Source organism: Cibotium barometz, chromosome 21, assembly GCF_041138505.1.
Source record: "Cibotium barometz isolate CiBa-2024 chromosome 21, ASM4113850v1, whole genome shotgun sequence".
NCBI lineage: Eukaryota > Viridiplantae > Streptophyta > Polypodiopsida > Cyatheales > Cibotiaceae > Cibotium > Cibotium barometz.
Genome location: NC_141066.1, coordinates 42,608,321 through 42,636,294, shown reverse-complemented (window position 1 = coordinate 42,636,294; position 27,974 = coordinate 42,608,321). Strand labels below are relative to the sequence as shown.

The 27,974-nt window shown below is 41.7% G+C and overlaps 1 protein-coding gene across 8 annotated transcripts in view; it reads left to right on the top strand.

Moving 5' to 3' along the window:
- The first annotated feature begins 11,221 nt into the window (after positions 1–11,221).
- Positions 11,222–27,974, top strand: part of LOC147627194 (phosphatidylinositol-glycan biosynthesis class F-like protein) — a 39,436-nt gene continuing 22,683 nt past the window's right edge. For 4 of the 8 annotated variants that reach the window (XR_015268457.1, XR_015268459.1, XR_015268458.1 and 1 more), the window contains exons 1-6: positions 11,222–11,604; positions 12,453–12,521; positions 12,638–12,680; positions 12,945–12,999; positions 13,246–13,294; positions 13,592–13,659. Coding sequence is in view for 4 of the 8 variants with exons in the window: in XM_086815819.1 (XP_086671945.1) it covers positions 11,374–11,604; positions 12,453–12,521; positions 12,638–12,680; positions 12,945–12,999; positions 13,246–13,294; positions 13,592–13,659 (515 nt within the window). In the remaining 4 variants the exon portion in view is untranslated. The remainder of the gene's footprint in view (positions 11,605–12,452; positions 12,522–12,637; positions 12,681–12,944; positions 13,000–13,245; positions 13,295–13,591; positions 13,660–27,974) is intronic. The other 4 variants (XM_086815819.1, XM_086815818.1, XM_086815820.1 and 1 more) reach the window with 2 other exon arrangements.

Sequence of the window (27,974 nt, the reverse complement as noted above, 5' to 3'; positions counted from 1 at the left end):
CTCCACACTTTCCAAGTAGTTTTAATCCTTTAGTATGGAGCGTTCTAGTTGTTGGGTTCAGTCTATCCTTGGCTTTGATAGATCCTCATCTTCTTTTTGCCTTTCTAGATGGTGATTCAGTATGTTCCTAGTTATGCTTAATCATTCCACTCCTTAGCCAAGGTCTTTCCAACAACATTAGGTAAGCTTTACATATTTCTTCCATTTTGAGCACCACAAACACCATAGGGACACATACTTGCTATTTCTATTTCTTCTCCTCTCATAATTCCCACTAGTTATACTCTCCTTTGATCTACCATCTTAACCTAGAATGGGGATAGCTGTATTATAATTATGCCCATTCTTTTGGCTAAGCTTTTTGACAGTATATTCACTCCAGATCCTCCATCCAGAATGACATGTGGTCTGGTTTTCCCTCTTAACTTCACCATAACTTTTGAAATTGATGTGTCACACTCTCCCACCCTTTCTACACTGGTGCACTCTATTATCGTGGCTTTTCTAACTCCATCATTGGTAACATTGCTAAATTGTCCTGATGCACTACAATTTTGTAGTAGCTTCTGCTTGTATTTTGGCACAAGTGACAAGAATTGGTCTAATGTAAGGTTTAACTTCATCTTGCTAAGGTCCTCCCATAGCTCATATCCTACAAGAATTTTCTCACTTCCTTCATGCTCTTGGCTAGACTTGTGGCCAGACTTGAATTCCATCTTGCTCCGTGATTGGTGTGATGCTTCACTTTCTTTCTGGATGGTTATGTCCCAATATGTGTGGTTTGATGGGTTCATTGCCCCTCTCTCTTTTAATAGCTTTGAGCTCTTTTTGGCACTCCGTAATCTTTGTTCTACCATAAGTTCTCTCTACCAGGTTTCTTATCGAGAATTGTTTCCTTCTTTATTTTATCCAAGAAATCTTCCTCCATATTATTTCCGATGAGCTCCAATTGGTATGGTCTTTCTTACACAATCTGGATCACTCCCTTAGATTCTTTTACCAGCTTGGTGACCTGGTTATAGACTCTATGCTGCCCTGCCCATTCTTTTGGCTTAACCTTCCTATTTTTTATTTGTCCCTTGGTGCTTCTGGCACCCGGCCGTGTGATCTAGTCATGGCCACATCAATTCCAAGGGTTACCCCTACAATTTCCCAGGTAAGGTCTCAATTCTTACCATGTTTATTTGCAGGCCCTTATTAGTTGCATCACCTATTCTTTTATGGCTTAAAGCTTGTGCTAGTGTCTTTGTCAAATCGGACAGTCATACCTTATGTGTTTGAGTGTATTACACTAATAGGAGGTTGATCCTACTCCTTTTGGTCTAAATTGACCATCTCCTCCTTGTCCACATTGCCTTGTATTCTAAGGTGCTGTTGCCACTTAATTCACATATAGTTGTGGGGCTTATCTCTGTACCTTTTAACTATCCTTGGACTCCTATTTTGTGTGTTGTAGTAGCATTTATTTGTGGTGTGATTTGTTATATCATAGATGGCACAGTGCTAAGGAAGGGGAATCTTGCATTCTTCCTTAGTGTGACCTTGGTTGTTACACTTTATGCACTCGTATAGACATCCACCCTTACTCCAGAACTACTGATTCTTATGCGTCCTCTGGTTATCTTGGCTAGAGTGGCTTTTAGTTCTTCATGAACATCCTACCTACTTCCTGCTTTTTTTCTTATGGGCCTTGTATTCTTTGTCGATTTTTGAATCCAAGCTGGTATCTCCACTTGAAGTGTCCTCTCCAGAATTATACTCTGAGGAAGATTCCTCCCTTCCTTTGAATTTTTGGACCCTCTTCTTCTTCTTCTTCTTCTTCTTCTTCTTCTTCCTCTTAGGCTCTTTCTTCAATACTTTCTCTACTCTAATAGTTGCTATCACCACTTGTTCAAATGTGTGTATTTCCAGATCCATGGATGCCACTACTTGTTGAAGTGTTGACCTTAGTCCTCTCACAAACCATTGGTTCTTCAGAGTAGATAGTTAGGCTCATCCAACCTCATCAGCATATGAATATAATCCTCTATTATTGCTAGCAACTTTTTTTGAGTTAGCCTTTGTAATTTTCCATCACTTGGGTGGTTTTCTTGTCCTTTTGGAATCTTTTCAGGAAAGCATGCTTTAGTATTTTAAAAGTTTGGAGGTAATCTAGACCATACTTACATTGTTTCTTCAACCATTAGATAGATGTGTGGCAAAAATGACATTACTTAGCTTCATATTCTTTTTCTTCTTTATAAATTTTCGTGCACACATTTTCATGCATGTTTTCATAGTAATATAACCTATGGAATAAATAGATCCTACCACATTACTTCCTAATCTATGGTCTCTATAAAGAAAGTGTACCATCTATCTATCTATCTCTTCTCTTCTCCTCTCTCTCTCTCTCTCTCTCTCTCTCTCTCTCTCTCTCTCTCTCTCTCTCTCTCTCTCTCTCTCTCTCTCTCTCTCTCTCTCTCTCTCTCTCTCAATATACATTAATACATCCTCTAAAATAAAGAGTCCTCGCATTACTTTTTAACGCATGGTCACTACAATGATATATCCTTTTAGAATAAAGAGCATTGAGCACCATCTGATACCCAGAGATACCATATACATTGTACATGGTTTTGTCTCATAGGCCAGTTCTCTTTGGCCTGAGAGAGACGTTAATACAATCTCTCTCTCTCTCTCTCTCTCTCTCTCTCTCTCTCTCTCTCTCTCTCTCTCTCTCATTATCGCATCTTATCCTTGCCACCATTAATGTCCCCCCAATATATTATTATACTCTTGTTCGTCTCTCTCTCAGACACACATTAGCTATTGTGCTCCTTGCTTCCTTTTATGTCCCCCCTCCATTGCACTCTCTCTCTCTCACTCTATCACTAATCTCAAACCCCTAAACATCACATGTCTAGCTCCAGCAAAATAGCGTTACAATAATCACACAAGCCATCTCTATAACCTTAGCTAAGATGAAGGTGTAAATTAAAGATAACAAAGAAGGTGATCATGAAATCTTAAATCAAATGAAGCACACTCTAGAAGCAAAGTCACTTGTGCGAGAAAATGAATGGAGAAGGGCCGTTTGAAGAAGGAGACATTTGTTAATGGAATTTAAAATTGAGTCCTACAGTAGCAAGGACTTAGCATCGTGTATATTGCTACATCATTGACAATGAAGAAACTATCCTTCGATAGGAGCTTGGAAAAACAAATTGGAAGAAAAAGAAGAGTAGAAGGAAGATGTCCAGATGTACTACTATACTATTGAAATTGAATTAAACAAGACACCTGAATCCCTTTATTTAAGTGTGTCACAATACAAAAGATAAATATTTATGTAATACCATTAATGTGTGTATCAAAGAGTGAGAAATAACTATTTTTCAGTAACATCAATGTGTGTGTGTGTGTGTGTGTGTGTGTGTGTGTGTGTGTGTGTGTGTGTGAGAGAGAGAGAGAGAGAGAGAGAGAGAGAGAGAGAGAGAGAGTGAGTGACAGTGACAGTGACAATGAGAGGGTGAGGGTGATAAAGAGGATATATATATATATATATATGTATGTATATATATATATATGTATATATATATATATATGTATATATATATATATGTATATATATATATATGTATATATATATATATGTATATATATATATATATATAGAGAGAGAGAGAGAGAGAGAGAGAGAGAGAGAGGCTGAGAGAGTGACAGACAAAGCAAAGTGGAGAGAGAGAGAGAGAGAGAGGGGGAGAGAGAAAGGAGAGGGAGAGGAGAGGGAGAGATTGATGAGTGGAGAGAGAGAGAGAGAGGATGTCGTAAAAAATTTGCTCCAAAAAGCTTGTTCCAAATGCATTCCCAAGGAAGAGCTCTCTTTGCTTGGATGGAGAAAAATAGAGATTTGCCTTTGTCATTGTTCTCTCTCACAAAAGGTGGATAAAGAAGAAGCTAATGGAAGGGAGTAACTTGCAAGCAATCCAATAGAACACAAGAAAGCAAGAGTAAAGAAGAAAAGATCTCTAAGTATTCTATTGTAACGGAATTAATGTCTATTGCTTAGTGGCAAAAATGACTTATATACACGTGACTAGTTTTCAACCAAACCAGTCAAACTTAAAAATGGTCCACTCATTATTATTAGTATTAACCAAGTATGTGTAGGAAGTCCTTAGAATTTTTCTATTTGTTAACATTAAGCTCAAGGTAAGGCTACAAGGTAAGGCTGCTTTATATGTTCCAGTGTTATCTTACAAAAGGTAAGTTCCCATTCAAGTGGGATAAGTGCCAAGAGAACACCAACAAGCAAGAGTAGAGAAGAAAACAGCTCTATTGCAAGGGAATGAATGTCTATTGCTTAGTGTCAAAAATGACTTATATACAAGTGACTAGTTTTCACATTAGGCTGACCAAACTTAAAAGTGGTCCATCCACTACTAATAAAATATGTACATAAAGTCCTTAGACTTTTTCTATTCATGGATACTAAGCTCAAGGTAAGGCCGCTTTATATGTTCCAGTGTCATCTTACAAAAGATAAGTGCCCGTTTGAGAGGGTAAGATGGCAAAGCACCTTACATAAGAGGTCAAGTGAGCGAAACCATGTAAACCTATGAAGTGATTAACATAACCCCCATTCCTAATGGTGATCACATCCTTATGTCACACCCATATCAGAGTGGTGAAGTTAGTTACTACCGAGGTGGAGAGGTCTCCATATATCATGAAGGTGGTGTCAAGGTAGATTTGGGACCAATCCATCCTCCTAAAATGTCAAGGTTAAGTGGTAGATTTGGGACCAATTCATCCTCCTAAAATGTAGGGTATATTGATGATTAGCTTTGGGTAGTTATAATGATATATGGAGAGGTCTCCATATATCATGAAGGTGGTGTCAAGGTTAAGTGGTAGATTTGGGACCAATCCATCCTCCTAAAATGTAGGGTATATTGATGATTAGCTTTGGGTAGTTATAATGGTAAGCAGCTTGTTTTGAGGTAGCATAAAAGGTGTGTGCGATGTCAAAGTTCTTCATGTGAGGCCTCCTTTTATTGTGGAAATGGCTCAAGCCCTTAGAATTCACGCAGTTGGGAGAAGAAACTTCGACCTTCTTGGTGTGATAGGATATTAATCCTAGATCTCCCAACATGATGCTTAGACATTAGGCTTCTTTGTGGCAAATATGTGGCCAAGGCAAGGTGTGTTAGTGTTGAATTAGACTCAAAGTAGAGGTTATATTCTTTGAAGTCCTGTAGAGGTACCTATAAAGTCAATGGTTGGTGATGGTACCCCCATCCAGAGATGTACCTAGAACATTAAGGAGGTTAGTCACAAGTGCATGTGTTCATGCATGTCGTGAGGTGAAAGATATGAAAAAAATTTGATGCTAGTAATGAAATATGCATATGACGTGCATGGAGAATAAGGGGAAGGTGTGCATCATGTGTGTATTCCTCAAATCTTAAAAAGTTATCCAACTCAATTGGATTATTTTCCTCTTTTTACTACTTTCCTCAACATTTACGAGGTCATGAGATGCTAATGTGTGGCAATGAACTTTTCCCATAGCATTGATGGAGCTAGGCAACCTCTATTACTTGGTTAATTTACCGTTATTTAGCTCATGGGATGGAGGCTATTTGAATTAATAATTCGTGTGGTATGTCTCCATCCAAAAATAGACTTGGATGGCTATCGATGTGATGAGGCTTGGAGTAGATACTTGAGATTGTTTTGCTAGATGTGTCTATTAATTGCAAAGCATGTGCGTATATTGCAAGTGTCATGTGCATGGACATAGTGCATGTAGAAGCCTTTTTCAATACGGAGATCCAAAAGCTTATTGGCTGGAGACAAGAGCACCCCCCAAACATCAAACCCTAGAACCCTTCATGGAGGTCACCAAGAAGGAGTGGATACCAAAGAGTATTCTGGCTAGACAAGGTAGGTATGATGCCAAAGTAAAGACTTAGCACCCACCATTTAGGCAAAATCTTACCATGTGTGGAGATCTAGAAAGAGAGAGCACTAAGCAATATAGCTCCATCGGACACCCATTAAAAAGTTGGAGGCTCGAGGCTGTGGAAGCCTTCCATTGAGGTCCCAAAAACCTCATGGTCCACACCCCAATATCCAAAGTTAAAGAGATTCAATCAATGGCCTTGAACCCCACCAACATATGACATTCCATTGGATCTTGAAAAAGCTATTGAGGCACAAGGATTCTACAAAGGAAATCCCTACATTTGGGTTTCAAAGTCAAGAAATCTACACCATAACCCGCTACAACTAGGCTAGTAAAGCCGCATGCCTAAGGTTGGCATTGTTTGGTCAACCCAAAATTAACTCACAAGCTACACAAGATCTATATAGTAATGATTCAATTCTTTCCATCACCATCACCATGCTTTAAGCAACAAGCGGGCTGACTAGCCACACTGAATTGCTGGATCCATCCAATCATGTTTGTCAATCCACTTATAGCTCATAGTTTGCTAACGTACATGGGTGTACTAAATTCTTCCATTCTCATGGAAAATCCAACCTCCTTCATAACCACCTTGTTAACCAGCCTCATTACACATCAACACTCAATTTTCTATTGCAAACAAGGGTGCTCTTGTCTCCAACCAGTAAGGTATTGGATATCCATATTAGTTTGAGGGGTTGGTTGTAGCGGTGAGGAGAGAGGAGTATTGGGTGCTAGGGTTGCTTGAGGTGGCGGCCTATTAGTGGAAGATAAGGCTAGGGATGCTGATAGAATAAGGGTGCCCTTATCCATGGTAAAGCTCAAGTGTTACAATTATTTTCCACCAAGGGCACGGTAAATCTCGAGTGTTGCAGTTATTTTTCACCAACTTATTACACAATCAATGGTTGTAATCCATCCCCTTACAGAATGATTGTCTCTTTCATTTTACATTGGGGCTCACATAATACTTGCAAGACAATAGTTCCAATATAGAGTTCAACTTTAAAACAATCAGTGATCATGGATTAAGAATTGTTTATCGTGGTGAGGGTAGCTATAGATGGTGGGAGGATTGGGTGGCATAATAAGGTCCACGTCTCCCAAGACAAAAAGTTGTGGCTAGCCCCACTATCAACCAAGGTTGACCATGTATCTAGGTAGTCTTTCTGGGAGAATTGATGGTAGCCCAATCTCAAATCAATCTTTGAAAAAAAGCATGCACCTTTTAGTTTATCAAGGAGATCAGCGATCCTTGGAATAGGGTAATGGTTCTTAACTTTACATCATCGTCTTTTGTCTTCACAAGTAGAACGGGTGTGAAGAAAATGGAGAATGGCTTGGCTTGACCCATGTGTCAAGAATCGACTAATACCATCCAATATTACTCAAATGACAGGTTCTTGGGTCTCTCATCTTTCTATCAATGATTTATCAACAGATGTGCATAAATTACAACCCCATGGCGAATAAGTTTTTTGGGATGCAAGCAAATAAGAATTTTGAAGAGCTCAAAAGAGTGCTTACTTCAACCCCTATTCTTGTATGCCTAGATTTTTCCAAGCCCTTTACCATAAGGGTAGATACATATGGAAGTGGGATTGGGACTGCTTTGTATTAAGATCATGGGGGTAATTACTTTTGAGAGCTGAAAGCTAAGTGACAAAGAGATGGAGATCCATGTGTATAATAAAAAAATGATAGCCATTTTACATGAAATCAAGAAATGGCACCATTATCTTTATGGGAGAAAAATCTATTCTCAAAGTGATCATCGAGTGCTCAAATATTTCTTGTTACAACCCCTACACTATCACTCAACCAAAGAAGATGGTTTGCTACTCTCCAAAAACTATGACTTAGCGATCATATATACAAAGGAAAGACAATGTGGTTGCCCCGATTCATTATCAAGAATGTGGGCATTATCATTGGTGGCCATATCGGAAGTGCACACATATTGGAATAAGGACAGATAAGAAGAGTACTTGTTGGACAATGAATCACCTCTTATGATGCAAAAATTACAGAATGTATTAGGGATATACAAGAAGAGTACTTGTTGGATGAGGAATTAACTATGATGATGCAAAAGTTATAGCATTGTACATGTGAAGAGTTGCCTCATTTTTGTATGAGAAGTGATCATCAAGTGATTATCATTATTTTTGAAAACTTTATTTTTGTATGAATTTTCCAAATTCTATGTTTTAAGTGATCATCATTATCTTTATGGGAGCATCATTACCTTTATGGGAGCAAATTCTATGTTTGAAGTGATCATTGTTATCATTATGGGAGAAAATTCTATGTTTGAAGTGATCATCTAGTGATCATCATTATGATTATGGGAGAAAATTCTATGTTTGAAGTGATTATCTAGTGATCATCATTATGATTATGGGAGAAAATTCTATGTTTGAAGTGATTATCTCGTGATCATCATTATCTTTATGGGGGAAACTATGACTTTGAGATCACATATACAAAGGGGAAAGACAATGTGGTTTTGCCAATTTATTAAGAATGTGGGCATTGATATCAAAAGTGCACAAAGATTGGATTGGGGACATACAAGAAGAGTACTTGTTGGATGAGGAATCAGATCTTATGATATAGAAATTATAGCACAGTATATGTGAAGAGTTACCTCATTTTTGTATGAGAAATGGTCTCATACATTTCAAAGATAAAGCCTATCTTGTTCCCACCTCGGCATTCAAGCAAAAGGTGATGGTAGATGAAATGCATTCTTCACACCCATCGCAGGCCATTTGGAACTCCATAAGACATATGATGCTATGAGAAAGAGTTCTATTGGAAAGGGCTATGTAAGTATGTGCATGCCTATATGTCTAAGTGTTTACCATGCAAACCCTATGCATAAAGAGGGTGGTTTTCTTCAACCCTTGCCTATTTTCCAGAGAGCAAATGGATGCATATTGTAATGGATTTCAATACCAATCTTCCTATCACTAAGAAAGGATGGGATAGTGTTTATGTGGTGATGGATAGGTTGACAAAGGTAGCCCAATTTATGCCACAAATGTGAGATATTTAGCATCATAAGTGGTGTATCAATTCATAGACAATGTCTTTATATTGTATGGGATGCCACAATAAAAGTGAGTGATGGAGATGTGAAGTTTATGAGTAGCTTTCGACACACTCTATTTGTGAGCATGGGAACAAAGTTGACACTGAGCATCGCCTATCATCTCGAGATGAATGGTCAAACCGAGAGGGTGAACAAACAGTTGGAGACTTATTTGAGGCAATATTGTTTTGATACATGCTTGGAATGAGTGGTTGCATATGGAAGAGTTTGCATATAATAGTACCTATCACACTAGCATTGTAACAATGGTGAGCCATTGTTGGAGACTTATTTGAGGTATTATTGTTTTGATACATGCTTGGGATGAGTGGTTGCATATGGCAAAGCTTGCATATAATACTATCATTATAACAATGGTGAGCCATGGGCATCATAAGTGGCCATGTACATACTAGCCTATGTGCTTATATAAGTTTAGGCATGGACATAGGTTAATACATGTGAAAAGAGGGCTAAGTATATAAGATAATTATTGGGTTTTATTTAAAACTAATCAATATACTAATCATTTCACTAATACACTTTCTTGGAGAGCTTATGTAAGCTTCCATGGTACTTTGGCTGTGTAGAAGCAAACTTTCTTCTATCTTGTGCCCATTTAAGCTCTAATGGTATCCCCTCTCTTGTAAGATATGGGTGCCCAACCTAGCCATGTAAAAGACCAGGGCATAGAAGTAACTTTGTAGCCTTGAGCAACAAAACACAAGCCCATGCACCCCTCTCTGCAAGAGATGGGTGCCCACAACAATGAGGGGTGAGTAGCCTAGTCTTACAATAGACTAGCGTAGAAGCACCTTTGTAGCCTTGAGCAACAAAACAAATCCATGGTTAGGGTTTTTTTTGCCTCACCTATCTATCAACACATCACAAGAAAAATAGCTATTAAGGCCACGAAGCACCTTCATAGCCTTGAGCAGCAAAACAAATCCATCGTTAGGGTTTTTTGCCTCATCTAGCTATCAACACATCACAAGAAAAATAGTGCATAGGCAGAAATGTAGAAGGTAGGGATAACCTACATAGAGGTTCTCGAGTACCAAGATGTCGGAGTAGCACACAAGCAGCCACCTTTGAATATTACTAGCAAGGTGTCGAATGTAGGTTTTAGATATGCCATATCCCAAGCTGGGCTTCCACATTTTAAAAGGCTAGCCTTTCCATCTTGTATACATACATGGTGGGCTCCCTAGTTGCTAAATCAAAACATCAAAAGCTATTTTAAGTGAGGGTAAAGTACACATTGGTAATATCCAAATTAAAGTAAACATTAGTAAAGTACGCATTGGTAAAGTCAACATGGTAGATGCGACAACAACACACGATGTAGATATATCCTACGCCAACCAACCTTGCCACAACACTCAATTAATCTTACCCATGTCCATATCCAAATAGCCTTAGGACATTAAAGAAATCAATGATGCTCTCTACCCCTCCTATCTCTCCTATCTCCAATACTCCTCCAAATGAGATCTTTGCCTTCTTGCAAACTAGTGGTCGTCGTGCCCTACTGAGCATCGCACACCACCTAGCATGGCACGAGGCTTCTTTGAGCACATAGCTAGTCGCTCTCCCTTTCTCAGCATAGCCAAATGCAACCATGCCCTCCCTCTCACCGATTGGGTACAACACACAAACTGCTGCTCTCCCTCCCTTAGCGCATCCAAAAGCACAACCTTGTTCTTCCTCGTGTAGCTATCTCTGGGGCTCATAGTGTTTAGCACCTCTCATGAGAGCTAGTAAAAAGAACCTTGCATCTTCTAGTGCTTTTTCAACAACATAAATTATTTGGTTAAATATATTTTTAATATAAAATTTTCAATGCAAAAATTGACACCACATAGAAAAATGTGTTTTTTGCTTTTTGAATCTATTTATGCTGCCCAATTAACTAATTTTCTTGGGTAGTAGTTTTCTATAACATAAAAATATGAAGCTAAGTAAACTATAATAGAAATGAAGCACACACATAAACAGTGCAAAAGAGCACTGCACTAGCATAGTAGGTTATCATAAACAATAGCACACAAAAAATGTATAGTCTTGTGGAAACCTTTGATAGACACTACCACTACTCATTTTATTTTGTGTGATTTAGTGATCCCAAGTTTCAAATTTAAAGACACTAAGGAAAAATGTTTTGTGATTCAGTGAAGGCAAATTGAGAGAGAGAGTAAAAACACTAAGTAAAAGTTGTGAGAGGGAATCTACCCGTGCGGTCTCTTGCAGTAAAAAGAAATCGAGGGCAGCTCTATAATTTCTGCTTACCGTCTAGCCTTGAGAGAGAGAGAGAGAGCGCATGGCCATTCCAGAGGATTACACGCTTGGTGGTGGCAAGACAGAAGCTAAGGATACTGTCGAGGTCAGGGCGGATAAGGCTGCCACGGACCACTGCTATTGCTCTCCCTCAGAAGCCCTCCTCCTCCATCTCCCACCAGCATTGGCGCTGGTGGCTGGCATCTGGATCCTCCCACGCCGTCGTGGCTACAATCTCATCGACCACCCCGCACAGACCCTTGGAATAGCAGGGGTGAGTGTCCATCTATGGAAGAGAGTCTAGCACTTAGATCTGCATGCACTGGCGATATCACAATTAGAAGGGTTTCTGAAGGTGATCCAAGGTCAGTCTCACTTCTGCACAAAGATGCAGAAACGAGGTGGTTGTGGATTAATTTGAACATTATCAAATGATTGTATGTTCTCATCCTGGTAAAGTGTTTCATCCTTAGCATGTATGAACGATGGAGTAGTTTTTAAGTCATCCGATGGGTTTGCAGTTGGTCATTGGAGAGTTAATAATCCCTTAATGTAGGGTTATTGATTGGCTAGAGGGTCCATATGAGTCCTTTTTGTGGTGAGAGGCCATCTATGTGTGTGGGATTGGATGTGGTCTAGTCAGTGGGGTGGACTGCAGGAAGCCGAACTGCAATGTGCCCAGTGGACATATCCTGTTGTCTATGGGAAAGTGGGTGGTTGGAGAGCATATACTGTTCGCAGGCCTCAGACGTAGGTGTCTCATTAGAATTGACTCTCTTATGCTTGGAAGTGGTCTGGAGACCTGTCAGGCCTATGGTTCCAACTTCCATTGGTACCGCCAGCTTCTCATGTCTATGGAATGAATTGGGTATGCTGTCATTTATCCTCATTTAGATGACGTTTGAACCAGGAATAAAGCCACCTTGATATATATTGATATATTTCATTGAACATCCAAGCTGTTATTTGAAGCAATGTTGTGTATATGTGGTGTATGGTTGCAAAAGCACATAATTTTACATTTTGTACCACTAAAAAAGATATGCTGCTCTTGCAAGGCCATGAATAAGCTTATTGTATGTTTCCATACTTTCACTTACAACACATTTGTTTTGTGGCCAGGTCTGGCAATTCATAATTTCTTTTGTGATATACACCTTTGTGTCAGTGAATCAAAAGAGGTGCTCATCGGTGAGCTGCACTACTACTCATACACTATGGAGCTTGCTTCTTTAAACAATGTGTCTGTGCATGGTATATGCAAAAGTTCAGTTTGTTGGAATTACTTTTGTCATGTTGTTTGACAGGTGTGGGAAGCTGCTCGGAGGAGTTTCATCATCCTTCCAACTGGTTATTTGCTATGGCTTCATGCTGTGCATAATACATACACATAATTGAGAACCTTCTGCATGATAGTCTTCGTAGAGATGCTATAGTTTACTCCTGGCTAGAAGTGTGCTTAAAAAAATCTGGATTTATGCTGCTGAAAGTTGCTAAAGTTTTACTGAAGGACTCATAAATCACCTTTGTGCATGCTTATTTGGAGAAAAAAGGTAACGTAGTTTTTTGATGGCACAATTTGTCTCAATTTAAAGTTTGGGCCTGTTTTCTTAGGGGCCACTCTGGCGGTCTTTGTAGCACTTATTTTCGGGGCACCTTTGGATTTTGAGTAAGTTTTTATGCTGCATGACTTACTCTCTGATGTCTTTTTTTAGTAGATACACTTGTTGATACATGACTGTAACATAAGATATTTAGTTTTTTGAGAATCGAGATCTTTTCAATCTCATTATCGTGTTTTCTTAGAAGGAAGTTGATTCTGTGCAAGAAGATGTCAAATAAATAATCAGTTCTTACATTTGTCAGTTATTGGTAGTGCTTGTTGAAGCCAAAGTATTTTCATTTTATTTTACAGACAAAGTAGAAAGACGGCATATTGGGCTCAACTTATATCTGCTCTCTCAGTAATACATTTGCTTTCTTTATTTCCACATTAGAATATAATTAATGTATATTTGTGCTGTTGAGTAATACATTATCTGGTAAGATACTCGATAAATCGTTTGTTATAAAACTCACGAATAGAAATGCTGTCATCTTAAAATTGCAACCATGACCATTGCATTAAGAATACTTCTGGAAATGTATCAAAAGGCCAAAAAGGAGGGCTAGGGACCTCAATCGATCTTTGCAGTAGTTATACCTTGGTTTTTGGCAATATTTTAGTGGAGGATGCTAGTAACTCGAGTCCCATCTTGCAGGCTGTACCAGCTGGTATTGTTTTGGGGGAGTCTTGGTTTGATTGGCAACGCCTTTTTGCCTTTTCAAGGTAAGCTGTACTATCTAAACATTTCAAGCGTGAAGTCCTATATAGGTTTCTATTACTGCAGAATTGGGCTAAAGAAGAAATGGCCCCACCAGGCAAAAATGTTTAGAGTGGATTCACCAAGGTTTATATGCATTGAAGTACGTATCTAAACATGGTTTTAAGCCAAACAAGGGCTACAAACCTGAAAATTCAGGCCAACCAATGTCCACACCTCCTATGAGGAAAAACGCTGAAGAGAAGGTACCTTCGGGTCCAGTAGAGGAAGCCCAGGTGAAGGTAGAGCTACCAGCAAGATCGGCTCAAAAAAATGCAGCAACCATGGTTGCAAATCTGAAAATGTAGAGGTATAAGGGGCTGTAGAATAGGCTGAATATGGAAACGCTGAAGCCTTAGATCAAGAACTGCTCCAGAGAACAATGGGGGGGGGGGGGGGGGGGGGGGGGGCGCGGTGGCACAGGATAACCAGAAGGGACAGGCAAAAGGGAGCCCAGAGAGCTCCAAGATCAGGGCTAGGGAAAGCAAGCCCAAACAGGCCAAAAACGCAGCCTGTTTGGGACAGCTATGTTGCTGCCCAGACCTAAAAAAAAACGCCTGAGAACCCTGGAAGGTGCCGCCAAGAAAGGGCCGGTATGCTGTCCAGAAAAACGCCCGTCAGGCTTCCTAGAAGCTGCAAACTGACGCCCTAATGAGGAGGAACTGAGCCCAATGAAAGAGGGATGAATCAGCCCTTGAAAAGCTTCAACGCAAGCTTCAAAGCAAAAAACGCAGATCTGTCCATAGGTAGAAAAACGCAGATCTGAAGAGGCAGAGGAGGGAGCATCCAACACTGACAATCACCGGCGCTCTGATACCATGATAGAATGTGCAGCGGAAGAAGGGAAAGTGGAAACACAGGAGAGAGAGTGAGAGAGAGATGGAGAGGAAACATAGGTGAAAACCTGCTCTCAATATCATCACCAAAAGGAATACATGTCCCGAGCAAGAGGGGAGAACCTCGTATGTGAGGGACTACAGCTAGACAAGCAATGAAATATGAGGGAGGCATGCCGGCTATATATACACCTACATGAAGGCAGCCGACTGGAGCAAAAGTACCTCCACGACGGGGAAAAATACCCAGGACCATAAATGGGGAATAAATATGGGTAAAATACATGTGAGGGGTGACCAGCCCCTTCTGACTAACATGGTCAGCCCTAGAGGCCAAAATAGGACAAAAAATAGGAAGCCAGCAAGTAGGGGATGATGTCTAACAAAGATGCAGGGGGGCAAGCCAGCTCTATGTAAGTGGCTGGACACAACAGTTACAGGGGTTGAAGCAGAGGGTACAGTGGGCTGAAGTGGTGCTGAAGACATCGGAATCACTTGGGATGAAGAAGCTTGCTGTGGTAGATGAGAAAACTCTCCAATATCAGCTGGAAATGGGTCCAAACTTTGCTCAAAAGAGGTCATAGAAGAAGAATCAAGTCCAAATAATGTCTCAACGAACCGAGCATGATAATATCCTCCACATCCAGATCCCAAAACCGGTATCCTTTGGATCTCGAGCTATAGCCTGTGAAAATCATCCTCTTGGACTTAGGAGCAATTGTAGTTTGCTTCTTATTAGGGACATGAACAAAAGCAACACAACCGAAGACACGAAGATGTGATACAGATGGCTTATGTCCTCCTTCGGTGTCAACCCGTCAACCGCCTTCATGAGTGAGTGGTTTACAAGATAAACAGAAGTAGCCATACCTTGTCCCCAAAACGCAAGGGGAAAGACCATAATGATGCAATAAAGATCTCGCCATCTCCTTCACGGTCCAATTTCTCCTCTCAACTACTCCATTCTGCTGAGGAGTATAAACTGTTGTTTGTTGTTGAATACGTTTCGATGCAAGAAACTCATCAAAGGGTACAAACTTACCATCATTGTCAGTCTGCAAGAATGATGAAACTGTAGAGTGAGATCAATTCTCAACCATGGCTATCAAAGTCCTAAAACTGGCAAAAGCATCAAACTTCCGAGCCAAGAAATATACCCATACTTTCTGAGTATAATCATCGACCAAAAGCATGAAGTACTTAGCCCTCCAAGGGACTCAACCTCCATAGTCCAGCCAAGGCTGCATGTATAAGCTCGAGCTTTCGTGTAGCCCAATGTGTAGCCTCTTTTGGAAAAGCATCTGTGTGATGTTTTCCCATCATGCAAGATGAGCATATATGTGGTAGTTGACGGAGCTTAGGTAAATCAAGAACCAAGTGTTGGGAAGAAAATTTCAGCAAAGCAGAAAGAGGTACATGACGAAAGCGTGAATGCCACAAAGAAGTCTTTTCAACGGAGACGGCATGAGAAGGAGAGAATAACTGATGGATATGAGAGTTAGAGGAGGGAATCTATGAGAACATGGTGATTTTGTAGAGGCCTCCATCATGAACTCCATTGGCCAGAACCGAGAGTGTCTTTTTGTCAATGACCTCAACCACCTCATCATCAAAATAAACTCCAAGTCCCTTCCGAGTAGCCATGTGAACTGAAAACAAGTTCTTTGAAAGCTAAGACACATGTAAAACTTCATGGAGAGTAGCAGAGGAACCAAGAAAAACATTACCAATACCAAGAATTGGTAAGGAAGAGTCATCTCCGATGCGAACTGAAGAAGAGAGCGGTTAGTAATCCTCTAAAATATGTGAATGTTTGGTCATATGGGTGGAAGCACCTCTGTCACTGACCACTCAACCTCTGTTGGTGTGTCACTAACCTTTGTGGAAGAAGTTATATTTGTGATCACGAGGAAAGTATCTTGTTTAGAGGTCAGGGGAGAATCTGTAACTGCCAATATATGCCACTTTGGCATTGCTCTCGTCCTTCACCTTTTCCTTGCCTTTGTTCTTATCAGAATCCTTGTCAGAATCCTAAGAGTTATCTTTGGCTTTGGCTGCCCGAGAACTGTCACGTCGAGCAAAGCACCATTCCTCCGTATGGCGTGATCTGCCACAAAAAGAACACTCCAAGTTTTTGTTACCTTTGGCCTCTGTAGCATCCTTCTTGCCCTTTCCTTGGGCAGCTTTGTTGTTGTTGTTGCCTCCTCATCCTCCTTTGTTCTTGCCCTTATCCTGGGCAACAAAAGTAGATTCTGACTTTTCTTTGTCTCTCATCAAACACTTGTCATGTAGATAACTCACAACTTCTTCAAAATATGGAAGAGGCTGGCGAAAGTAAATATGATCTTTGAAGGAATCAAAAGAGGGAGGCAATTTATCAAGCAGCTTGTGGAAAGGGTTGTTGATTGCACTCCCATATTCTTCAAGTTGCCACTCGATGCAAGTAAAGTCCCCAATCTTGTCAGTGACATTGTCAGATTCACTGATGGAAATCTTCTCAAGATCCGCCTCCAACTTGGCAATCTTCACGAAAGAAACATTACCAAACCTCCTCTGAATCTCAAGCCACATCTGTCGGGCATTACTCATCGCAGAAATAAAGTGTGCCTATGTGGCAGGAGTCATGTAAGGAATGATGATGAGGCGTGCGTGAGCATCCAAAACTCCCTGAAAAGCTGGATCCACCAAAGCAGGTGTCATAATTGATGTTCAAACACCATCACCTTCAAGAAGCAGCTGGGTATAAAAGGACGAGTATGATAATTGGTGGCTGTAAGCTTCATGGAATCAGTGATTTGGTGTCATGTGCATCTGTTATTGTCACATGCACTCTGCAGTCAGTGCATGGTGACAAACTGGCTCATCATCAGCAGTGCAACATTTGTACAATATTAGAACCCAGTAGGATGACCGTGACCCCATTGTACATCCTCAGTCCAGGATAAGTTAGGCACGAGCTACGTAGGTCATTCCTCAGCCTTAGCGGGTTAGTCAGTCAGTCAAGTCCCTTAACCCACTTGGAGAGAATCATTCATGCATGTAGAGTCCGTAGAAGCCTTAGGGTTTACCATTGGGCATGGTAAGAAGGATTGTCCAAAAAGGCAAGTGGAGCAAGCCTCCAAAGAGCCTTCTGCCACAGTTGCCGCAGTATCCCCAGTCTGCTACCACCAATGCGGTTCAGATCTTACCTTCTATGCATTCCATGCCATCCGTGGTACTTGATGCTAAGCAGGAGGGTGAGGCAACAACCACACAGAAAAACCTGATCTGAGCTTATGGTTCTGCCAAGGGCCAACAGTTCATAATCCTTTTTGAATGGTATTTCTGAGGACGCTCTCTCTCCCCAGTTGGCTACCAACATGAGCTGTACCTTAGTGTCCTATCATTTGGAGGTAGACGGGTTTACACCTAGTCTCTGCACCCACATATCTCAACAGGCACAGCAGTTTTCTTTTCAACTTTAAAAGGCCTCATTCCAACGAGATTTCATTGTCTCTCCTCTTTTGGGATGTGACATGATCTTAGGAATCCAGTGGTTTCGTCAGTATGAACCTATTCTCAATTGGGGGCATGACACCTTTATTATCTCTAAAGGTTTTCCTGAGCTTGTCATGATTCGGGGGGATAGGAGCATTCTTGGCGTTCCTATGATTTCTCATCTCCAAGCCCGACGAGCTATGTGCAAGGGAGCAGAAGGAGCATTGATTTATGCTCAGACAGCTTCTATCTCATCGATAACCGTTGTCTCATCATCTTCAGTCCCTCAGTTAGCCGATCTCCTTTCTCATTCAGACATTTTTAAGGATGATCTCCTACCCAGTATCCCACAGTTAGCAGAACCTCCTAGCAAGTTTCCCTCGTCTTTCCAAGACTTTCAAGGGCAAGCTAGAACAGCAGTCAGTTCTCAAACATTTGAAACATGTTCCTTATGGACATATTTTCACAGTCACCACAGACCACCAAGCACTTAAGTGGCTCCCGATGATGCCAAGTGCCCAGTGGAGTGCTTAGCACACTAGACAGGGTCAGCTCTTCCAATAAGTTGGAGGAATGATTAAGTATATTCCGGGTCAGCATAAACCCAGTAGCAGATGTTCTTAGTAGAAAGACCAGCATCCAGACCAGTCAGGAGTCTACCATTCTTAACATCTCTGGAAAAGACTTAGAAGATCAGTATGTCGATTCCACAGAGTTTGGTACTCAACCTAGTTTGGCCCTCAATTTTGATCCTGGCCATTATTCAGTTCACAGACAGGCATGTAAGTTTAGACGAGATATCCACTTCAAGGAAGGGGATTGGGTCTCTCGGTGCATCATGAAACAAAGATTGAAACAAGTGGGCAAACATTGTCCCAAGCTTTCATTCCATAGTTTTGGCCCTTTTCCAATAGTCAAAAAGTTAATTGATGTCTCCATGAAGTTAAAATTGCCTACTAGTTGGACAATGCATGATATTTTCCATGTTCCTTGGCTAAAACCATATGTTGGTCCAGAAGTGTTTGATGTTTCAGATGAACAGCAGCCAGACGTGGTAGACAAAGCAGAAGTTATTGAGCAATAATTCTTAGCCTTCTAATCATCATCCACATATGCCCCAACCATCTTGTGAAGGTAACACATCATTCATAAGCATTTACAGCATTCTAACATAGCTTAGAACAATCCACCGCCTTCTTTTATCAGCCTCAGGTGTGCAGCCCTTCCTCATGCCCTTGGGAAGAGTGCATAGGCTCGAGATCAGTTCATTGAGGTGTTTCTATAGCCGTGTACAGTTCAGCTAGACTTCCGATCCTCCGAGATCTTGCGTTTAGCTTATCTACAATCCACAGTCCACAGTCATTCTCTCTAAAGTAATAAAGCAAATACTATCTCATTATCGGGATAGGGGGCCCTTCAGTGGGTAATTTGGGACCCAATTTGGTGTACAGTTCTCATATCTCTCTCTCATATCCCTTTAAAGTTTGAAGTATTAAAGTGGATTGCGAAACTCACGAAACTCAGGATTTTTAATACAAAGACTTCTGCCACATATCACAATTATTCCTAATGCTCATAGACATGTATATTCTCATTAGCAAATATATGGGCAGATTTAGAGTGGATTTTGCAACCCTACAAGCTCTTGGAAGTGCCCAAGACATAGCCCAATGGTTGGGACACCTATTGGGCATAGTTTGGACACAAAATATGACTTTTTGGACAAATTGTTTTGGGAAAAATAGGCAAAACTAACTTGATTATGAATTCATATGTTTTTCCTATAAATAGGATCATTAGGCATTCATTAGAATCATCATTCAAAGATCAAGAGGATGCATTTGTTAGAGTCGGCAAGGCAACAAGGACACAGTGGTGGATCTACAGGAGCTTCTCTTGTCCAATTGCAAGTAGAGGGTTGCAGGGATCTTTGGTATGCATCATGAAGCTGTGAATCAACAAGATCATTGTATATATAGCATGTTTTGCCGATATACAGTAGATTAGGTCTCTCTCTCCTTCTCTTTTGTCTTTGCTAAATATAGGATTAGCATTAATCTTCTTTGCTTAGTGTTAATCATGAACACGCTTCCACAACGCATGTTACATTGGTATCAGAGCTTAGGTCATCCTAGGACAGCTCTTAGCTTATGTTTTTTGCATGTTGAATTAGGGTTTGCGTTTTTGCATTAGCTTTTTGCTCATTTTTAGCATAGTATAGTGTTAGAAAGTCTAGATTTCAGCCTAGCATGATCCTAGGGAGTTTAGAAAGCATGTAGAACTCTAGAGTTTGGGTTTTTGGAAAAAACAGCAAAACAATATCATTAGCTCAAAGGCAATGAACGATGACTTTCTCAAGACTTTGCAGAGTCATGGGGGACGAGAAGATGAAGAATGATACAAAAGGGAACAAGAATGCTATGCCCAGTATGAACAAATCATCGCCATGGCTAGGTTTAGGCAACAACTCCTGGACGAGTAAATATGGACACAACTCAAGGAGACATGGGCACAGTTCATGGCAGCATCAACAAAGGCCAAGAAGGAATCACCTAGGGTTGTGAAGTAGTCCATGACCAAGAGCGTTTACCCAACAAAAAGAGAGCTTCTAAGACGAGTTCTCGGGAGACGTGTGATCATAGAAAGAGGTGTTTTCGAGGAGCTGCCATTACCCGGGATGCACGTGCCAAAACCAAAACCAGAACCAGAGCCAAAGCTAGAGCTAGAAGCCTAACCAGAATTAGAACCACAAATCGAGCAGGTGGATCTTTCCAAATTCTATTTGGAGGAGGATGAGATTGTCTCAACAGTCTCATAGGAGTTTTCAGAAGATTTCAAAGACCGAGCCAGAGAACTTGAAGACCAAGTTAGAGAGCTTGGGGATTGAGCTGATCGATATGAAGTGCAATCTTCAGTTGGACCGGAACGGAATTGGAGCAAAGGTGTATGGATTACCCAAGTGCTCCAAGCTTAGCAGGAGGGGATGTCATGTGTATCCGTTATTCTGGATGCTCATAGACATGTATATTCTCATTAGCAAATATATGGGCAGATTTAGAGCGGATTTTGCAACCCTACAAGCTCTTGGAAGTGCCCAAGACATAGCCTAATGGTTGGGATACCTTTTGGGCATAGTTTGGACACAAAATATAACTTTTTGGACAATGTTTTGTGGGAAAAATAGGCAAAACCGACTTGATTACGAATTCATACCTTTTTCCTATAAATAGGATCATTAGGCATTCATTAGAATCATCATTCAAAGATCAAGAGGATCCATTTGTTGGAGTCTGCAAGGCAGCAAGGAGACAGTGGTGAATCAGCAGGAGCTTCTCTTGTCCGATTGCAAATAGAGGGTTGCAGGGATCTTTGGTATGCATCATGAAGTTGTGAATCAACAAGATCATTGCATATATAGCATGTTTTGGCAATATACGGTAGATTAGGTCTCTCTCTCCTTCTCTTTTGCGTCTTTGCTAAACATAGGATTAGTGTTAATCTTCTTTGCTTAGTGTTAATCATGAACATGCTTCTGCAATGCATGTTACGTTTGGGGAGAAGTGTAGGATGGAACATGAGAGAAAGAAGGAGAGAAGAAGTGTTTGAGGGATAGGGGGCCCTTTAGTGGGTAATTCGGGACCCCATACGATGCACAGTTCTCATCTCTCTCTCTCATATCTCTTTAAAGTTTGAAGTATTAAAGTGGATTGCTAAACTCACGAAACTCAGGATACAGAAGACGGTGTGAGCATTTGTGTGACAGGATCCTCCGATACGAATATTTCCGCTGCATGTTACAAATACAGATACTTCTAGTGACTAATATTGGGCTGCCAAGGCGCTTCTGGCTCGAGAGGACCAAGATGGTGTTCTTCTCTAGTATACATGAAGTTCCCTCCATGTGCTTCCAGCCAGAGGAGGCTTGTGGGGACAGGAGAGGGAGCTGGTAGTAGCTCCATTTTTTGGTGCGTCGGAGTTCCAAGCATTAAAAATTTGGCACGACTGGCACGACAAGGTCAACTTTGGTGTAGCAGAGACTATGGACAGGATCTATTCTGAGTTCATTGTTCGAGGTTTTGGGACGTGATGTGTTCGCAGTCCACTGTTGGGCACTTAACGGGCACAGCGTATCCGGCAGCTTATCATTCTATTCTTGGAGTTCACTGCACATTGGTGTGGGAATTCTGAGCCAAGCAAATTTCTTTGTTGTTCATGGTGGCATTGTGTTTCGAGGAAAGAGGTTGGCAAGTGCTCTCTCCGAGGTGATTCTGGTATCTGCAGTACTTGAGGGTCCATGGTTGCATCTTCATAAGCTTATTTTCTTCAGACTCTTGCACACACTGAGGTAGAGGGGGTGTTAGAATATTGTGCATCTTAGTGATTTGGGGCCATGCCTACTTATTGGGTTTTATCCATTTATTCTCCTTTTAGTAGGTTGTGAGGCTGTCGGCCAGCTCTACATGCAGTCGGCTAGCTTCCTTGCATCACTATATAAGGGGCATCCTCATATTCACTTCAATCATCCAATCCTAGTTGTGAGGATTATGTTGTTAATCCTTCATATTGTATACTAATTACTACTTAAATACTTAACTTAGAGAACAAGAACCTTCAGGAGAACACTTGAGAGATGATTGAATTGACTTGTTGTATTAAACTGAGTACAATAGGTCTCTTATATAGGAGATGAAGAGACACATTTGAAGAGGCATGTCCTTTGACGAAAGGACATGACCTTAGACGAAAGGATACAACTTTAGGCTAAGGGATGTGTCTATTCGATGTAGAGGCACAACCATTCATCAAGGGATACAACCATTCGTCGAAGGGATGTGGCTATTCGATGAAGAGGTACATCCTTTGGCGAAGAGTCGCAACCAGTCGAGGGTAGGGGTTCCCTTGGCTGGTTACTCTTTGCATCTGCAACAGGAATCTTCAAACATCAATGAAGAGAGGATCTGATACATACATACGTCACAATCGTAACATTCCCTCCCATTTAAAATAAAACCCATGTGTCAAATGATAGACATCCGTTTGTCAAAGAACTCCTAAAGAAGATTAGGGTACTGCTGCATTTCTTCATCTGTTTGCTAAGTGGAATCAGACTCGTCCAAGTCCATCCACTTCACAAGAAATTCTGTAGTCAACTTTCTTCTTGTTTCCTTTTGTCGTACGTCAAGAATTACTTCTGGAACAAGGATAATATGGTCATCTTCAATTTCTGGTACATATGAAGATAAGTGTGGAATAGGGGAATCTTTCCCCATGAAGGTGGAAGTTCCAACTTGTAACTGACAACTGAATTTTTCTTAAGAATCTTAGAAGGCCCATAGAAGCGAGGTCGCAACTTTGGAAAAACTGACTTCACTGTTTTGTAGCGGTGAGGTGCCACATATAACAAAACCAAATCTCCTCCTTGAAAATCTGCATGTCGACGATGCTTGTTGGCCTGTTTTTGATATTTTTGTTGCATATGGATCAATTTATCTCGAACTTGCACAAGCACATCTTGCATCTCCTGAACCAACTGATCTGCCAATGCCACTTTGTGTTGTAAAACAAAGTTTGTAGGCACAAGAGGAGTATGTCCATATGCTGCTTGAAATGGAGTTAATCCAATTGCTGAATGATGGGAATTATTATAAGCAAATTCCATGAGTGGTAAATAATCTTTTCATGATGCCAGACGGAATTGAATGTAATGTCGAATAATTTCTTTCAAAATTTGATTGACTCTTTCAGTCTATCCATCTGTTTGAGGATGATAGGCTGAACTGAACAACAAATTCGTGCCAAGAGATTTGAACAAAGACGTCCAAAAATGTCCAGTGAACTTTGGATCTCTGTCAGAGATGATGGTTTTCGGCAAACCATGCAATTTGAAGATATGTTGCAGGAACAATGATGCCACATATGGGGCTGAAGCAGCTTTCTTGCAAGGAATGAAATGCGCCATTTTGGAACGATCAACCACCACAAGAATCTGAGCATTGCCTTTGGACGAACCAGGCAAAGTGGTGATAAAATCCATACTGATACTTTCCCATCTCTCATTGGGAACTGGCAACGGTTGAAGTAACCCTTGAGGAACTTGTCGAGAGGCTTTCATTATCTGACATGAATGACAAGCTTTGACAAATTTGATAACATCTTGCTGCATCTGAGGCCAGAAGTATGTAGCAGACAAAAGTCGATATGTCTTGTTGATACCAGGGTGAGCAGCATAAGGAACTTCATGATGCTCTTGAATAAGAATCTTCCGCAATGAAGTATTGTGAGGCACACAAATGCGATCAGAAAAGAACAGCAACTCATCCATGATGGTGTAGGCTGCAAACATGTTCATTTCTCCAGGACTGGGATTAGAAGATTTGAGAGCACGGAACGCATCTCCAAAATCTCTATCAGTCAAATACTCATTTTTGAAACAAGCAGGGATTTCCTTTTTCATATCTGTGATGGCAAAATTAATGGCTCGAGGCATGCGGCTTAAAGCATCTGCAATCACATTCTGAAGACCAGGAACATACTGGATAATCATGTGGAAATTAGCCAAGAATTCAACCCATCGGCCTTGTCAAGAGTTCATAACAGGCTGAGTGAAAATGTACGTCAGAGATTGATGATCTGTACATACAATTGAATCTGCTCTAAGAAGAAAATGTCTCCAAGACCGATAAGCATGCACGATTGCCAAAAACTCCTTATCATACACAGGATACCTGCTTTGAATGGCTGAAAACTTCCTGCTGTCAAAAGCAATGACACGATCATTCTGCATCAAAACTCCACCAGAAGCACGATCTGAGGCATCTGTCATTACATCAAAGGGCTGGGTGGGATCTGCGATGGCCAAGACCGGGGTTGTCGTCAAGGCATGCTTGAGATCATTGAAGGATTGTTGAGCTTCAGAAGACCACTGAAGTGTTGGGGTAAAGGCATTATGCCCACCCTTATAGTGTGTACAAGCCCATAAGTTATAGTACATAGTACACTTAGTACTTTTAATGTACTAAGTGCACTATGTGTACTAGTGCAATATACATGTGTGATAGGGGAGTCACACACTCATCTTTGTGAGTTGACTTATCCCCACAACTCTCTCTCTCTCTCTCTCCCTGCTTCTCTGTATGTCTCCCACACATGAACTCTAACCCTAATTATCTCTCCCATTCAACTGGTATCAGAGCCTGAACTTCCAACAATGGTGGTGTCGAATTTGCTGTAGAGGAGAAGAAGGTGCAAGCGCTGATTTCTCTCCTGGCTGTGGTAGCAAAGTAAAGCGTGTAGAAGCGCTGTCTGTGTTGAACGTGGGGAAAGGCGTGTCAGCGCTGAGCAGCGAGGCGCCTACAGCAACCATCGCAGCGCACAGCAGGTGGGCGGACACGTAAGCCACTAGGCGGATAGGTGAAGGCGAGCTCGTAGCGAACAACAAGGCGCTAATCGTGTAACGCTACAAGGCGTAAGACACGTAGGCAGAGGGCGTTGACGGGCGACAGCCGATGGTGCGCTGAGCGTGGAGCGAACACAGGCGAAGGCACACAACGCGTGTAGCGCTACTAGGTGGAGGCGGCGAAGGCTTTGGTCGTCCCTGTTTGGCCTTATAGCCGAGGCGGCGAGCTTTGTCAGGGCGGGTGGGGCGAGTGATGCGAACAATACCAGGTAGCTACCTGTACTCCCAGCAGCGCACGCGCAGCAGGAAGCGCATCACATCCGACTGCTTCTTCCGCCATAGCTCCTCCAGGTACTTGTAAGCCCCCATGGACTCGCTGCTGCTCAGCTAGACCGCAGCCCTGCTACTCGCTCGCAAAAGAGTACTCCATCAGGGAGTAAGAGCTAGACGGCTGCAGGGTGGCCAGCCATCCGTACACGAACTGCAGCTACAGCAGCATCATCACGACCCCACTGCAATCAGAAATCGCTTGTCATTTTGTCTCCACGATTTCTGCAGCAGCACCAAATTCAGCAAACCCCCCCTTTCCTACAACAAAAAATCAGAAATTACAAGGTATTCTGCTTCAATTTTTTTTTGGGATTTGCAATTGAGCAGGTACAATCATCAATTGAGCAGGTCAGGTGCCGAATTGCTCAATTTTTGAGCAAAATCGGCAAAATTGGGTGAAATTGGTCACAATCAGGATCAATTTGCAGGAAATTGGATGTCGAAATTTGAGCTTTTGATGTATTTGTGCAATTAAGCATTCATACATGTTGTATGATGTGAGAAATCGCACATTCGGGCAAAATTGCAGCAAATTGCAGTGCAAATCAAGGGGCTTTTGTGCCGATTAAGTTGATTTGCATGCAGGCACTCGCAGTTGATGCTTTGGGCAATGTGTTGATGCCTGACAAGCACTCAATGTGCCTGTAAATCAAGGGGCTTTCATGTATTGGATGTATATGTGGCCAGGGGGAAGCACCGTGAAGTCTCTGGATGCCTTCATGTGCGTTAATGTACCATGTATGATCAGAAATTGATCTTAAATCAAGGGACTTTTCAAGATTTTACGCTTGTTGAGCTCGGCAAAGCAGCAGGCAAGACTTTTATGCCTTGAATCCTTAGAAATCAGCTTGCAGTCAAGGGGCTTTTGCCCAATTTCTGTTCGGGACTGTTGTATGCAGTGTTCGGGACTGTAAAAGTCTGATTTTCACTCATTTGGACAGCCAGGAGAGCATTTATTGCTAATGTACCTGCTGGTACAGATTTGGCACAGCTTTGTGCAAGTTTTGGCATGGCTGCACATTGATTTGAGTGAGCAAAAGGTTCAATTTCAGCTGTTGTACTTGTCGGTACAAGTTTGGTACATCACAGGTGAGCACTTGGTACTGCTGTACAGTACTTTGGAAGGGCAACAGAGCACATTTAAGGTGCTGTCCAAAATCTGCAGCAACCAGATTTTGGTGTTTTCATCACATAAAGTGGGAGAAAAGTTGCATTCGTGCTTCCGCAGTGGGAGATAAAGCTTGGGAGAACAATTGTGAGCACTTTGTGTGCTTTTGGTGCAGTGTTTGCACATTTTGCAGGGAGTCAGGCATTGACAGGTTGCATATTGCTATGGCAACCACAGGTGAGAGCTCTTCATTGCTTCACATCAAGAAGCTTGAAGGCTCACATAACTATGATATTTGGCAAACCCAGTTGTCAAATCCCCACGGATCTTCCCTCGCGATCGATCTTGGTTCGAAACTCGAATCCTGCAAACAAACGAACAACAAACAGCAAAGGGGGTGCAGGCTTGACTCACCTCCCAACCATGACAGTCGTGGGCGAGCCCACAGTCTTGGCTGTCCCCACCGAGCCACGAGCTGAGCTAACTAGGTTGACGTACCGACCAATCTCCTCCTCGTGACGTCCCATACCGCCACGAAGCTGCCCTCACGGGCCTCGAGATTGCTGCCGGCCTTGGCTGCATAAAGCAGGTGCACGTCTGCACTAGATCCAGGCTCCAAGACCATAGAGCTCTCACAAACTCGCGAGACTCTCTATATCCAATAACTAACCTTGGCCACCCTTTTATAGGCTCTTGGCCGGTCATCAGGCGTCCACACTTGGGTGCCCGCCCGTCCATACTTGGGTGCCCGCCCGTTAGTATTTCCCTAACTCAGCTCGTCAATCAGCTTGCCTAGTTCCAAGCTTCCCCAAGCCTCGAAACTAGTCTTGCATGCGTATAGCACACGGTAGATACCCACTGTGCACATGACATACTCCCCTTCCTCTAAGAGCTCACTCCTGAGCTCACTAAAAAGCCAGGGTAATCTCTCTGAAGAGAAGTCAATGTCTCCCATGTAGCGTCCTCCTCAACACGATCCTTCCACTTGATCTTGTATTCTGTGATAAGCGTATGACGCAATCTTCGTTCACGAAATCCAAGAATCTTTTCAGGTTCGTGCGGAACAAATGTCATGTCCTGGACATCTATAATTTCTTGAGGAGTAACTAACTGATCTGCTCCACCCAGTACTTC